General features: G+C 68.7%; 2 protein-coding genes across 2 annotated transcripts; one reads left to right on the top strand and one right to left on the bottom strand.

Moving 5' to 3' along the window:
• The first annotated feature begins 227 nt into the window (after positions 1–227).
• On the top strand, positions 228–5,134 carry LOC119517207 (collagen alpha-5(IV) chain-like). Its single transcript, XM_037813773.1, has 9 exons — positions 228–349; positions 395–537; positions 1,141–1,247; positions 1,469–1,889; positions 2,191–2,756; positions 3,208–3,393; positions 4,025–4,195; positions 4,650–4,815; positions 5,031–5,134. The coding sequence occupies exons 1-9, from the start codon at positions 228–230 to the stop codon at positions 5,132–5,134; spliced, it is 1,986 nt and encodes a 661-aa protein (XP_037669701.1).
• A 2,211-nt stretch (positions 5,135–7,345) lies between these two features.
• On the bottom strand, positions 7,346–11,754 carry SOX8 (SRY-box transcription factor 8). The gene is made up of 3 exons (XM_037814477.1): positions 11,313–11,754; positions 10,166–10,368; positions 7,346–9,495 (listed from the first exon to the last, which is right to left on the bottom strand). The coding sequence occupies exons 1-3, from the start codon at positions 11,726–11,728 to the stop codon at positions 8,789–8,791; spliced, it is 1,326 nt and encodes a 441-aa protein (XP_037670405.1). The 5' UTR covers positions 11,729–11,754; the 3' UTR covers positions 7,346–8,788.
• Between the last annotated feature and the right edge of the window lie 1,529 nt (positions 11,755–13,283).

Below are 13,283 nucleotides of genomic sequence, written 5' to 3'. Positions count from 1 at the left end.
TGGGAGTGGGAGCTGGGGCACCAGGCGGAGCCAGCACAGGGTCAAGGCCACCGAGAGACCCGGGCAGGGGTCATTCAGCCCAAACGTGGGGTCTGCACCAGGGCAGAGCAGAGCCTGGCCAGCCAAGCCCTGCCCCCAAGTCCGGTGACCCTGATAAAGCAGGGGCATGCGCGGCCCAGGCCCCCCGCTGCTCCCCAGCTCCGAGACAGCTGACAAAGATGGACTAGATGACTCTAGAGACACCCCTCCACGCGTCTCCTGCGGGTCCCCGGCCCCAGCACACGCGCTTGCTGAATGAGCGAACGCTGGGGGGCGTCTGCTCCTTCTCCCTCAGCTGTCTGGAGAGGGGGTGCCTCTGGCCTCAGCCCCCCTCTCTCCCTTCTTCCCTTCCCAGGGGCCTGGTGGGTGCTGAGGGCTCGGGGGTCCAGGCCTGGTGGGGCCGAGGCGGGGAGTGGCCCCGCGAGGGAGCCCCGGCAAAGCCCCCACAGGCCGGAGCAGCCGGACCACCCCACTCCTGCTCCCACCCACCCACGGGACGTGCAAAGGCCCAGGCACTTGTCCCGGGCCTGGGGCTGGCTGGGGTCCCTGTTCTCTCTCTGCTGGGGTCCCAGTGAGGGTGCCCCTGGGCCAGGGTCCTGCTCTACCCACCGCCTCCCTTGTGCCACCGCCCCCCCCACTGCCCGCAGCCCGGCCCGTGGCCCCCCACACCCCCTGACCCTCCTCCCCAGGCCTCTGCTGCAGAACCCATGACTCCATCTGCATGACGGTGTCGGCGTCAGGGGGCTGGGGGCCCTCACTCAGCCCCTTGCTTGTTCCCCAGTCTGTGCTGGATGTTGACGCACAAACCGTGGCTGCCCCTGCCCAGAGGGCCCAGAGCACCCCCCCATGAGACCCCTGGCAGCCCCCTCCAAGCTCACTCCAGAATCCCGAGGGCCTGCAGGAGGGTCTGGGGTCTTTGTGTGTGTACCCCCAGGGGACAGGAGGGTCTGGGGTCTCCATGCATACCCCAAGGGCCTGTGGGAGGGTCCGGGGTCTCCGAGTGTGCCCGGCAGGGCTGGCTGGGCCATCGGGCACACGCTTCCCTGGTTTTGTCTGGGGGCTTTTGTCCTGTGTGAGCTGACCCCTAACCTGTCCTCCCAGGGGCTGTAGACAAGCTCTCCCTGCCTCACCCCCTCCTGGGCCCCGGCGGCCTCGGCCTCTCCACACCCTGTGCCCAGCGCTACCTGCTTCTCCCCTCCAGCCGTCCAGCAACGCGGAGAGGTGGGCAGCTTGGGACGAGGGCCCCAGCACGAGGTCGTGCCCCTGGGCTCTGAGGCTCCCCGTGGCATTGCCCGTCACACCCCAGGGACAGCCCGCCTGCCCCGCTCACCCCTCCGGCCCCCCCCCCGAGGCCCTTTCCCCTCAGAATACGGAAGATTGGCAGCACTCGGTCGCCACCAAGCAATGACTCCCCCTTCCCTGTCCCCAGCCCCTGGCCGACTCTAACCGACTTTCTGTTGCTGCAAATTTGCAGATTCTGGACATTTCGTATCAGCGAGCTCCTCTCGGGGCCACCCTTGGGCGTCTGACTTATTTCACGACGTCGTGGGGTCCCTCCGTGTGGAAGTGTGTGCACACGTCCCTCCTCCGCGATGACCACAGTGCACAGACGCCCGCACGAGCCCCTGCGCTCGGCTCTTCCGGTGCCTTCGTGCAGTTGCAGCTCCCACGCGTGATTCCCGAGGGACCGCCGAGCAGCGTCCCGCCGAGCCTGCTCCGTTTCACCTTCCCACCAGGCGGCACCTCCGCGCCCATTTCCCAGTCGGAGAAAACCGAGTCTGAGAGGCCCCTGAGCGAGCTGCTCCTGGCCCCGTCCATCCCTCCATACCCCCGAAACCAGAGCCGGCCGGGTCAGCCGTGGCCGCCGGGAGCCGAGGCCGGGGTGGGGTCGCTTTGCAGGCTGGAGCTTCACGGACTCCAAAGAAAACAGGATCCGCCTGGGACCCCGGGGGCTTCACGCCAAGGAGCCTCGTTCTGGCTGTTTCCAATGTGTGGGTGCGGCCCTGGGCACCCCCTTGCTGGGTCCTCATCAGCCACCTCCCACTGGCCACGGAAGGAACAGGGATGGTGCCTCTGCCGAGGGGAGCCCCCACCCCAAAATCTCACACCCCGAGGGCTGCAGTTGAAATGCGGTTTGTCTCCCTTTAACAGGAAACCGAGCTCTGCAGGCGGGGGGCCCTCCGGCCAGCGGGGAGCAGCTGCCCACCCCCGGCAGACTGAGGCCTCCCGGCGACAGTGCCCGGAAGCCCCGAAGCCACATGCGCCTGCAGCCCAGGGTGACACCGGCCCTGACTGCGCAGGGGACGGCCCGGGACCACCCTCGCCTGGGCCGGAGCCGCTGCTGTTCGGGGAAAGGACATCTCCAGCCGGCAGCTCCTGCTTGGGCCACCCGCGGGGTCCCCGCTCCTGGACACAAATGCAGAGCCCCCGGTGCCCCCAGGGTCAGCTCCCGAGGGGGCCGCGAGGCCTTTCCCCTCCTCCCTGTGCCCAGGGCCCAGCCTGCAGCTTTAGGACACCGTCCCCTCGCCTGTCCAGAGGGTTGGGGAGCAGCCCCGGCCCCGACAGTGGCTCAGGCAGATGGGGGCCTAGCAGGGATGGGCCGGCGCCCCCGAAAACGGCGTCTGTCGTGCTGTGGCCGAAACAACTCCTTGCCCCTTTTCCCCCACTCCCACTCTGGGGTGTGCCTCGTCATTTGCGCCCTCAGCCCAGATTCCGGGGTGCTCAGGGTCGCCTTGCTGGGAGCCTTTCTGAGACCCTGGGCAGCAGCTGCTTGGCCTTTGGGAGTTTTTCCTTGAACAGCACCTCCTTCCCGCCGGGACAGCGACTTTGCCCCCTGCCTTCCTCCCCGGCCCCCCGCTGAGGAAAGGTGCTCCGAGGCCCCTCGAGGAGGAGCCCAAGGCCATCATTGCGGCCTCTCACCTGCCGCAGGCCCTTCCTTTCCTCCTGGGGCCTGAGGACTTGGGGACACTGAACCCCGGATTCGGAGAGAAACTGCACTGCCTTTGATTGTGGGCCTAAAACCTTATTCCCACTGCTCTGCCCTAAAAGACCTCCCGGTGGACATGCACGTGTCATGAGTGTGGCGCGTGCCGGATTTTCACAAGCTGCACACCCGGGGCACCGGTCAGGTGGAGAGCATGAGGGCCCCAGAGCCTCCTGCGCCCCCAGCTCCACGGGGCACCCCCAGCCGCGGGCATCTTGCCGGCCCCGAGCATCCTCCCATGCTGGGGGCTCATGCCCGCGTCCCAGCCCTTCTCGTGGCTGAGCAGAGACCCCTGCACTCACCCTGGAGCACGTGTGGGTGCTTTCCAGTTTGGGGGTGCAAACAGCGCCGTGCGCCCTCCTGAGCGTGGGGTGAGTGCGTGTGGGCAGTGGGGGTTCACCTGGGAGTGACATAGGGGGCGAGGGGCGCCCACGGGCCAGCTCTCTGCGTGGGGGTCTGCGGGTGGCACCTTTTCCCTTCTCATGTCCAAGGAGCCCTGAGAGCAGCTGCCCCTGGGGATGCCCGGCCCGCAGCCTGCAGGGTCCTCTGCTCCCACCTCCCCCCAGCTCTGCCTCTCGCAGGGAGGGGCGTCCTCCCCAGGGGCACCTCCACTGCAGCCCCAGAGGCGCTGAGAGGAGCTGGGCCGCAGCTTCTGGGGGCCAAGCAGCCCACCCGGGCCCCGTCCGCGTCTAGACAGCGACACAGAAATCCATGAGCCAGTTTGGGGGGCATCAGGCTGGCCGGCACAAAGCACCCCCATTATCATTCCGGAGCCGCCGCGAGCCCCTAATGATCGCCAGTCCCTGCCCTGCCATTTTCTGTCCAATTAATTCTTTTATTGTGCACCGGATAAAGAGAGACAAAGAACTCCCCGGCAAAAATGATTCATTAAAATGCAGCGCCTTCCCCGCCGCCCTTGGCCCTGCGCCCGCCGGCCGCGCGCCCCTTAACCCTTGAGAGCCCCCCAGGCTGGGCGACCAGCTGTGCCCTGGCCCTGGGCAGCACGAGGGGCCTGGACGGCTGCCCTGCAGGTGTGGCAGGGCCTCGGAGAGCGTCCGCACCTTCCCGGGCCCCCCGGCAGAGCTCCTCCCTGGTGACCCTGGACCCAGCAGGCCCACCCAGGCTGACCCTGGTGCCCCAGGGGACGGGAGGGCAGGAGCCCCGGGTCCTGGGGTGAGATGTGGGGGAGGTGGGAGGAGGACGGGGAAGTCAGGGCCGGGGGGGCACCGTCACGTGTCGATGCTGTGGCCACCCCCACTGGGCCGGTCAGTCCCAGGCCAGGTCAGCGAGACTGGCCGTCCCCGTCATGGGGGAAACCGAGGCACGAGAGGTGCCAACTGGCTGCCACGTGCAGAGCTGCCCCTCCTGCTGTGAGGCACCCCCAAAGTAGCCAGAGGTTCTGGACACAGGAGGCCACGGAGGCCAAGTTGGCAGCTGGGCCAGGGCGGGAGGACGAAGAGGGGCCTGGGGACCCCAGCCCCAGCCTTGGGGCACGGGTTCTCTACCCTGTCCCACTTTTACTTACACTGTTGCCAGCAAAGTGTCTCATTTTGGAGGTGAGTAGAAAGGAACACCGAGCTCTCGGACTTGGGCAGCTCGGATCCCAAGGGGTCCCCCAATTCCCCAGGGCGGGGGTCACTCCCAGCTCACAGGAGAGACGTGGAACATTCCCTCGCAGCCGGGGCCAGGGCTAGAGCTGCACACCAAGTGCCAGGCCTCAGGCCCACGCCGCTCGGCCCCAGGACACCCCTCCCACCCAGGGGACAGTGGGGTTGGGGGACCTGGGGGCAGCGGTGAGGAGATGGGGGTGTCGGGGCTTCTGGTCCCCGCAGGGAAAAGCAGAGGGTGATGGGAAGCCTGGGGCTCCGTCTCCTCTCGCCGGCCCATGCCTCCATCCCACCCCAGGGGAGGTCAGTGCTGCCAGCTGGAGAAGTGTCCATGGCGAGCTGGGGTTTGGGGGTGGCCTCCAGGCCAGGGCCCCTTTTCCCCCTTTCTGCCCGGTGCCCAGTGGGCAGCCTCACCGCCCTCATCTGGGGTGAGATTTGGCACCACCGGTTCTGTGGCCCAAAACTTGGGCCCGGTGAGCACAGGCTTTCACGCAGGCGGAAGTGACCCCGTGGGCCTGAGGTGGCGAGTGTCCCGAGTCCGGTGGCCGCTGCATTACTCCCGGGAACATGGCCCCAGACCCAATGCCATGGGCGGCACAGAGCAGCCAGGGGTCGGGCCGATGGAGAGCCTCGGCCTGGGCAGCTGGAGATGGGGCGTCAGGTCAGAGATGGGGCAGCGAGACGGGGTCCAGAGGCCACCAGGACCCCATCGTGGGTGCCGCACCCTTAAATCCAGCCCGAAGGGTCCTGAGGCTGCCCGGAGGCCCTGCCAGCCGCCAAGTCCCTGGAGAACGGGAACGCGCTCATGAAAGCTGGTGTCGTCCCAGGAAGACAACTGTGCCGGGCGGGAAGGGGCTTTTCCACCTCCGAGGAATCGGGATGGATCACGAGAGCCGCTTCCCCTTCCCCTCTGAAGGAGGCGCTCTGTTCGGCCGAGGCCACAGGGTCTCCGTGTCGGGGGAGGACATGAAAAATGGGGAACTTTTCCCACGTGTCTGTCCTGGGATGGGCCGAGGGCGGCTTTCGGAAGATCGGGACGCGGGAGGAGCTTGGGCAAAGTGCGGGTGCCTGGGCGAGACGGGTGCTGAGGACTGCGGCGTCGGGAGAGGGGATCCCAGGGCCCCAGACCTGCCGGCTCCTCCCGAGGCTCGGGACGTGGGGGCCTCTGGGCAGGCCCTGAGGTTTCGGGGGCTCCGCCCGGCACCACCTGCGCCCTGGAGCTCGGAGGGCGCTGGCACGTCTTGGCCTGGCAGGGCCCGGCAAGGCCATCAGTGCCGGCGGCCCTGGGAGTGCCTGCTGCTGCCCTGAGCCCCCGCCCCGGGGCCCTTTGGGGAAGAGAGCAGCACCCCTGCTCTTGGCCCCGCCTCTGCCGGGCACCCGTCCTCCATGCCCAGGGTCAGCACGGGCACAGGGCTGGGCCAGACCTCTGCTCTCACAGCAGGGGAAACTGAGGCATGGGCTGGGGAGGGGACGTTGGCCCAGCGGCCGAGCTGTTTCCTCCTGGAGGCTGGTTGGGGGGCCAGGGAGAAGGACGGGGTGGGGGGAGGTCCAGGTGGGGAGGGGGACGCAGCACAGGGACGAGGTGAGGATGGGGAGGGGCCTTGGTGCCCTCCCCCAGGCAGCGGCGGGGACTCGCCAGGGGGTGGAAGCCACCCTTCCTTCCTCCGAAGCTTCCAGAAACTCAGATGTAGGAAACCCCAGGCCAGATGCACCCGAGGTCCAGACCTCAGTGCTTTACAAACCACGGCCAGTCAGGGCAGCCAGTGTTGAGAGCGGCAGGGGCCTGGAGTGAGACACACCAGCCTGGCACCCCGGGGGTTAAGGCTCAGGCTGGCCCAGCACTCCGGGGATTAATGCTCAGGCCTGAGGCCCCGGCACCCTAGGGGTTAAGGCTCAGGCAAAGGCCAAGTCCAGGGCTGGGGCAGGGCCTCCCAGGCCTGGGGCCCCTCGGGGGTCTGGGCAGGGCCACTGCGCAGGGGCAGCCGTGTGGCTCTGTCAGCAGCCAGCTGCCAGGGTGCTGCTTGGCTTGGGGTTCAGTGCGCGAGCTCTGAGGCGCCCCTGGCTGGAGCAGGGCAGCCCGGCCGTCCCACGCCTCTCGGCCTCGCTTGGGGGCTGGGCACCCCTGGCCTGCCGTGGCTCCTCCTGGACGTGGCTTCCCAGGGGGCGAGGACGGGGCCCTGAGGGGTCCGGCCGGGCGAGGGGACGAGGGGTGGCCCTCCCCAGCCACCCTGCCACAGCTGCGACCCCGAGGCCCGGGAGCCCCTGGCCAGACGCCCGTGCCGCTCTTGCCCACTCAGTCCCGAAACCGCTCTCTCCCTAGAAACACTTCCCGCCTCCAGACAATCCTGCGCGGTTCCCGGAGGCGGCTTTCGTCCAGCTCCCAGCCGGGCTCTGGGCCGGGGCCCGAAAGATGCCGCCAGCCGCCCCGCGCCACCCAGAAGCCAGCTCTGGGGGAGACGGCCCCAGGCCGGTCCTTCGGGACCCCGCCGTGCCTGTTAAAGAAGCCCCCCGACAGGGAAGGCGCATCGCCCCGCTTCCCAGAGGCTCCCGAGGCAGGAACGTTCAGGGTTAAATTCCGACGCAGCGCCCGGCCCCTCGGCCCCCGGGGACGCGCGGCCAGCCCTTCACCCGCCGGTTAAACCGGGGGGCCCTGCAAGACCTCGTGTGAATCCCGCCCTCACCAGGTCTCCCGGCAAGCAACACACAAGACGCGGCCTGCAGAGACGAAGCATTTTTTTTTTTTAATTTTATCAAATCGATCTGTACAAAAGTTAGTGTTGCCTGGTCAGAAAATAGTGAAACACAGCAGGTAAGTGACGGCTAAAGTCTTTCCAAACGACACAGAAAAATAGATTGCATAAAAGTGAATTTGTTGCAGTTCCCTGCCCCCACCCCCAGAAAAAATATGCCCCCCCCAAAAAAAAACCCTTAGAAAAAGGTAGGAACAAGTAGAAAAAGTAAAAAGAAGCAACTTCTCAAACGTATTTAAATTTACAAAGTTTTAAAGGCACAAGCTTCCATGAAGTAGCAGTTATCATACATTCGGCGCGCGGCCGAAACCATAGGTAAATCTGGTGTTATTTGACAGCTAAGAATCTGAAAACGTTTAGTGGAGAAAGTCTTAGTTTCACAGCTTGGTCGTGGCCGCCTGGTTCCTCAGCCAGCATCAGTGTGTCTGTGCAGCCGCCCCGTCCTTCCCAGGAAATTCCGACCTCCTACTGCTTGGCACGGCCGCGGGCTCGGCGACACCCCTGCCTCCCAAGTGCCAGCCGACCCGGAGCCGAGGGCGGGGTCCCCGCCAGCAGCAAAGCCGCCTCCCCCCGCGGCCTCCGCGGCCACCGAGCGCGGCCTGAGCCGCCCTGTCCGGGGCCTCCTGGGGCCGACTCGGCTCTGCTCGGGGGCCAGGGGCCCAAATCCCACCTGCCCTTCATGCTAAGCCTCCCCAGCTTTCACTCTGTTTTAAACTCTACTCTTTGCACAAATTATTTTGTTAATTAAAGACAAAATAATACAGAACATAAATACATTTTTAACAGCTTTTGGAAGAAATCAAACACTTTTAAGCTTCAATAACAATAACAGTAATAAAAATGGAAGGGTTACTCTCGGCCAAACCTTGCTTGCGAGAGCTGGAGACAAGGATCTCCTCGGAGCCGCGGCCGGTCCCCGGAGACGCCCGTGTGGCTGGATGCCCGCCGAGCCTGCAGACAACCCGCCGTCGTCGCGGGGCCGTCGCCCACTGGCCCCAGAGAGTTCTTGGCGCCGAGGGCAGCCCGGCCCTCCAGACGCAGTGGCCGAGAGAACTCACGCCTCTCCCCCCTTTTGTTCTTTGTGCTGAGGCTGCTGCTTTGCATTCACCCAGGGGCAAAGCCAAGGCTCTGGCGTCCGTGGGTCCTCCCAGAAGAGCCAACAAACGGTCGCCCTTCGTGCCGGCATCACCCGTCGTCGCAGAGGGAGAGAGAAAGGACGACAGAGGACCGTCTGCTGACGGACGCCGGGCGGCCTGGGGCAGGGGACATCTGCTGACAAGCACCCGAGCATCACTTGGCTCCGCAGGCACCCGGAGCGGTGCAGGCCCCCGCTCCCCGCCAGGCCGTGGTGCTCCCACGTCTCCCTCCGTCGAGCGAGGCCCCCCGCGCGTCCGTCCATCCCTCGTGCCTCAGGGCCGGGTGAGGGTGGTGTACACGGGCGGGTCCCAGTTACTGGGGGGGCTGTGCACGGGCGGCACGGCCAGGCTGTTGAGCAGGGGTGCGGCGTAGGGCCGGCGGGACGAGTGGAAGTAGGGGTACTGGTAGAGGCCGGACGGGTAGCCAGGGTACGGGCTGTAGTAGTTGGAGGCCTGCAGCTCGGTGTAGTCGCACTGCGAGCCGGCGAACGAGCCGGTGGCCGTGGCGGGGGCAGCCGTGGCCACGCAGGCCTGGGCGCTGTAGGAGCCGGGCGAGCCGTGCGGCCGCTCGCTGTAGTGACCAGGGCTCAGCTGCTCCGTCTTGATGTGGGGTCGTGAGGGGCCTGCCGCGGGGGGCGAAGGCGAGGCTGAGCCGGGGCCTTTGGGGGCCCAGCTGGGGGCCGCCCCAGGGTGGGGGTAGGAGGCGCTGCCGTAGGGGCCGCCGGCCGCCTGGCCCGGCTCGGCGGGGAGGGCCACGTGGCCGCCGAGTGGCAGGTACTGGTCGAACTCGTGCACGTCGAAGGCATCCATGTTCCCCATGACCTCGCTGCTCAGCTCCGAGATGTCCACATTGCTGAAGTCGATGTTCTGGCGCCCGCTGTCCAGCAGACGGCGACCCCCGGGCTTCGGCTCCTGCTTGGCGCCGGGCTGCGCGTCCGTCTTGGGGGTGGTGGGCGGGGTGGGCGGCCCGTGGGTCTGCCCTGCGGAGAGAGCAGGCCCGGGCTGAATGACCCCTCTGTGTGCGCGGAGGACACCAACGGCCGCAGGTAGGGTCAAGGGCTTTTTGTTTCTTCACATTTCCCAGAAATTCCAGCAGAGCCAGACCCGGACCTCACATCTTGCCCGGGAAAACCCTGCCAAGCGCCGCTCTGTGGAAGGCTTGGGCACACAAGGCCCCTCCACGGAGGCCCAGGGTGCGGGAGAAGGGCGGCCGGCCGGAGCCGACGTTATGAGCCCTGAGTTCTCGGCGGCTCATCTCCACGGAACCTGTCCCCCGGGGCGCGGCTGAGCAAAACGGGGCTCTCGGCTTCTGCCGACGAGCCGGAGGCTGCAGCGCTGGCCGGCCGGGACCTACCCCCTCCCCGGGTGGTCCGATTTTGAAGCTGGGACGGCTGTGTGGGATGGACTCACGCTCAGAAAACACCCCACGCCAGGATGGGGACAAACCCCAAACCCCCCGATGCGGTTGACACCTTCTGCACACCAGGAGTGGGGGCCCTGGGGCTTCTCCGGGCACCGAGAAGGTTTGCTTCTCTCATGGGCTCCGGACTGGCCTCAGCCCTGGGGACGATCCCCCGCTGCTCACAGCTGTCACCCACCTCAGCCGCAGCCCGAGTGCCCCTGCCTGGGGGGCTCGCAGCCCGTGCCCACCTGTGTGGTCGCCAGGGTGGTGTGGTCCGTTGCTGCCGGGGTGGGGGCCCAGCTCGGCGCCCGGGTCCACGTCACCGTGGCCTGCCTTCACGCCCTTCCTGCGGCGCGGCTGGTACTTGTAGTCTGGATGGTCCTTCTTGTGCTGCACCCGCAGCCGCTCCGCCTCCTCCACGAAAGGCCGCTTCTCCTGCTCACTCAGCAGGCTGCGGGGCCAGACCCAGCGGTCAGGGCCGGGGCAGGGCCTCGGGGTGCCCGGCACACGCTGTCAGAGACTCGCAGGCCACCGGGCACCCGGCCGCGTGCCCTGCCCAGCCTCCCGCAGCCTGTCTCAAACATCCCCCTCTCATCTTCCTCCTCCTACTTCCCTCTGCTTCGTTCCCTCCCTTTGGGGCTTTCTAAGGGGTGTGGGGGTGGGAGCAGCACCAAAGTGAGACTTCCCGGGAAGGGGTGCCAGCCCTCTGGCAGGCCTCTGGGGGCTGCCGTGCCTTCACCCCCAGACTTGCCGAAACAGTTGTAGAAGTGGTCATCCTCGCAGTGGACCCACTGACTCTCCCAGGGCTGCCCCTACCGCCCCCCCCCCCCCAGGCCTGGGCACAACAGCAAAACAACCACCACACAACCTCTGGGTGCCGGTTTACCAGCGGGAAGCCAGGAACCAGCACCCCAAACCCTGGCATCCATTTTAACCCGAGAAGACACGGGGACTGCTCTCGGGAGCAGTGACTTAGTCACCGCCCAGGCCCTACTTACTACCTCCACAGAGGAAGCAAAATGACCAGATTCACCACACCAGAGGGGACCCTCGTGGGACACCCCTCTCCCTCCTCCTGGTGGGGGGAGCACAGAGATGGCAGGCGAGGAGAGGCTGTGGGGCCCCGTGCCAGCAAGCAGCTGCACAGCCCTCCACCTGCCGCCCCCATCTGCGTGGGGAGTCCAGGAGCCCGGCCCTTCCCAAGGAGTGGGGGTGCCTGCGGGTGGAGGGCCCTTCTGGCGGGGAGGGGCGCCGGGCCCTGGGTCCCCGCGAGGCGGGCTGCCTGCGGTCCTGGCACGGGGCTCCCCGCGCTGCCCTCGGCAGGTCCGGACCCCGGCACCCGCGCCCGCCACCCCGGGGCTCCCCGCCGCGCGCCCCCGCTCGGGCCCGGCTCACCGCCACAGCTTGCCCAGCGTCTTGCTGAGCTCGGCGTTGTGCAGGTGCGGGTACTGGTCCGCCAGCTTGCGGCGCGCCGCCTGCGCCCACACCATGAAGGCGTTCATGGGCCGCTTGACGTGCGGCTTGGCCTTGAGCGCGCCGCCGCCGCCGCGCACGGGCATGGGCACCAGGCTCCAGTCGTAGCCCTTGAGCACCTGCGACACGGCGTCGCGGATGCAGGCGGGGAAGCGCTCGTCCGCCGCCTCGGCCGCCTCGGCCCTGCCGCCGCCCGCGCCCCCCGCGCCCCCCGCGCCCTCGGAGCCGGCGGGCGACGGCGGCGCGTCCGAGTCCGAGTCCTCCGCGTGCGACATGGAGCTGCCGGTGCCCGACGGGCTGCCGGGCGGCCGCGCGCGCGCCTCGCTCGTGTCCAGCATCGGGGCCGCGCCCCGGGGCCCGCCCGGGCTGGCGCCCCCCGCTCCCCGCCCGAGGTCGCCGCGCCCCGCGCCCGCGCCCCGCCGCTCCGTCCCGGCTCCGCGGCCGCAACAAGTTTCTTTAAGCGGCGCCGCCAGGCCCCGCCCCCCGCGCGGCTCCCCATTGGGCGGCGCGCGCCCCTCCCCCGGGCGGAGCCTGCCCTCCCCGCCCCGCCGCGCCCCCGCCCGCCCGGCAGCCGCCCCACGGGGGCCGGGGACCCCGCCCCAGCAGAGAGGGCCCGGGCGGGGGCAGCGGGGGCGCCCCTCCTCCGCGGGCGCGTCGCGGCTCCGTGCGTCCGGTCTCGGGTCTCCCCGCCCCCAGCCCGCCCTGCGCCCCGACGCCGCGCCCCCACCTCGCCGGCGCGGGGGTCAGGGATGCACTCCCGCCAGCCCGGCCCGGGGTCTGCCGGCTCCCGCCCGCGCGCCCGAGGCTGCGGGTGCGCACGCCCAGGTACAGAGCGCCCGAGGCTGCGGGTGCGCACGCCCAGGTACAGAGCGCCCGAGGCCGCGCCGCGGAGCTGCGGACCCCAGGCCCCCGCCCCGTCCGGCTGCGAGCGGCCCGAGGGAGGGCGGGGCGCGGTCCCGGGGGCGGGGCCGCCGAGTCCCCGGGGCCGCCGGCGGATGGCGAGGCCGGACGCGGGGGCCAGGGCCTTCCGGGCGTGACCCGGGGGTGGGGTCGCCGAGGCCGTCCGGTCCGGCAGCCCTGGTGGTCGGGCGAGGGCGGAGGCCGCTCGGGTCCCCTGCGCCCTGGGCGTCCGGGGCCGAGGAGCGGGGGAGCCCGCGGGGGAGCGGGGCGGGGTCAGGGAGCGACCCCAGACGAGGGCGCGGAGCCCTGCCCGAGGCCGCCCCCGCGAGTCGGCCTTGGGGCCGGCGGTTCCCGAGGGCGGCTCCGATTCTTTCGCCAATGCGCCGGGAGGCGACGGACCGGCGGCGCGGGACACGAGCGTCACGAGTCTGTGACTTGGGCGCCCTGTGCAGGGGCGTCCCGTTCCCCAACCGCGCACCCCCCACCCCACTGGCCGTCATTGCCGCCCGAGCGGGTGGCGGCTGCAGCCACAGGAGAGTGAGGGACTCGGCGGAAACTCCATGTCCTGCTGGAGGACTGATGGGGGAGGCTGGTGTGTGGCACCCCAAAGCCCCCGCCAGGCTCATCCCTAGTCCGTGGTGGGGGCCTCGGAAAGGTGCCGGGGGCTGTCCGGCCTTGGTCCTCTGGCAGTGCTGACCTCTGGTGTCTCTCCTGCTGGGTGGGGCCCGGAGTGGACCCTGGGAGTGGCGTCCAGCGGGGGAGGAGCCGAGGGTGGGCCCTGTGTTCGCCAGGTATTTGCTAAGCGCCGCTTTGTGCAGGGGCACCTCTGGGCGCTGGGGGGGGTGATAAAGAGGAGCGTTGGAAGGTCCTGGCCCTGGCGATGCTGGCATGAAGGTGGGGGGCACAAGGCACAGGGCTGACAGTCACCAGGGGTGGGGGCTGGAGGAGGGATGGTGGAGGAAGAGGAGGGGGTCCACGGAGCTGAGACCTGAT

The sequence above is a fragment of the Choloepus didactylus genome, chromosome 21, assembly GCF_015220235.1.
Source record: "Choloepus didactylus isolate mChoDid1 chromosome 21, mChoDid1.pri, whole genome shotgun sequence".
Classification (NCBI taxonomy): domain Eukaryota; kingdom Metazoa; phylum Chordata; class Mammalia; order Pilosa; family Megalonychidae; genus Choloepus; species Choloepus didactylus.
Note: the sequence above shows the minus strand (reverse complement) of the source record. Positions and strands in the feature narration are given on the sequence as shown.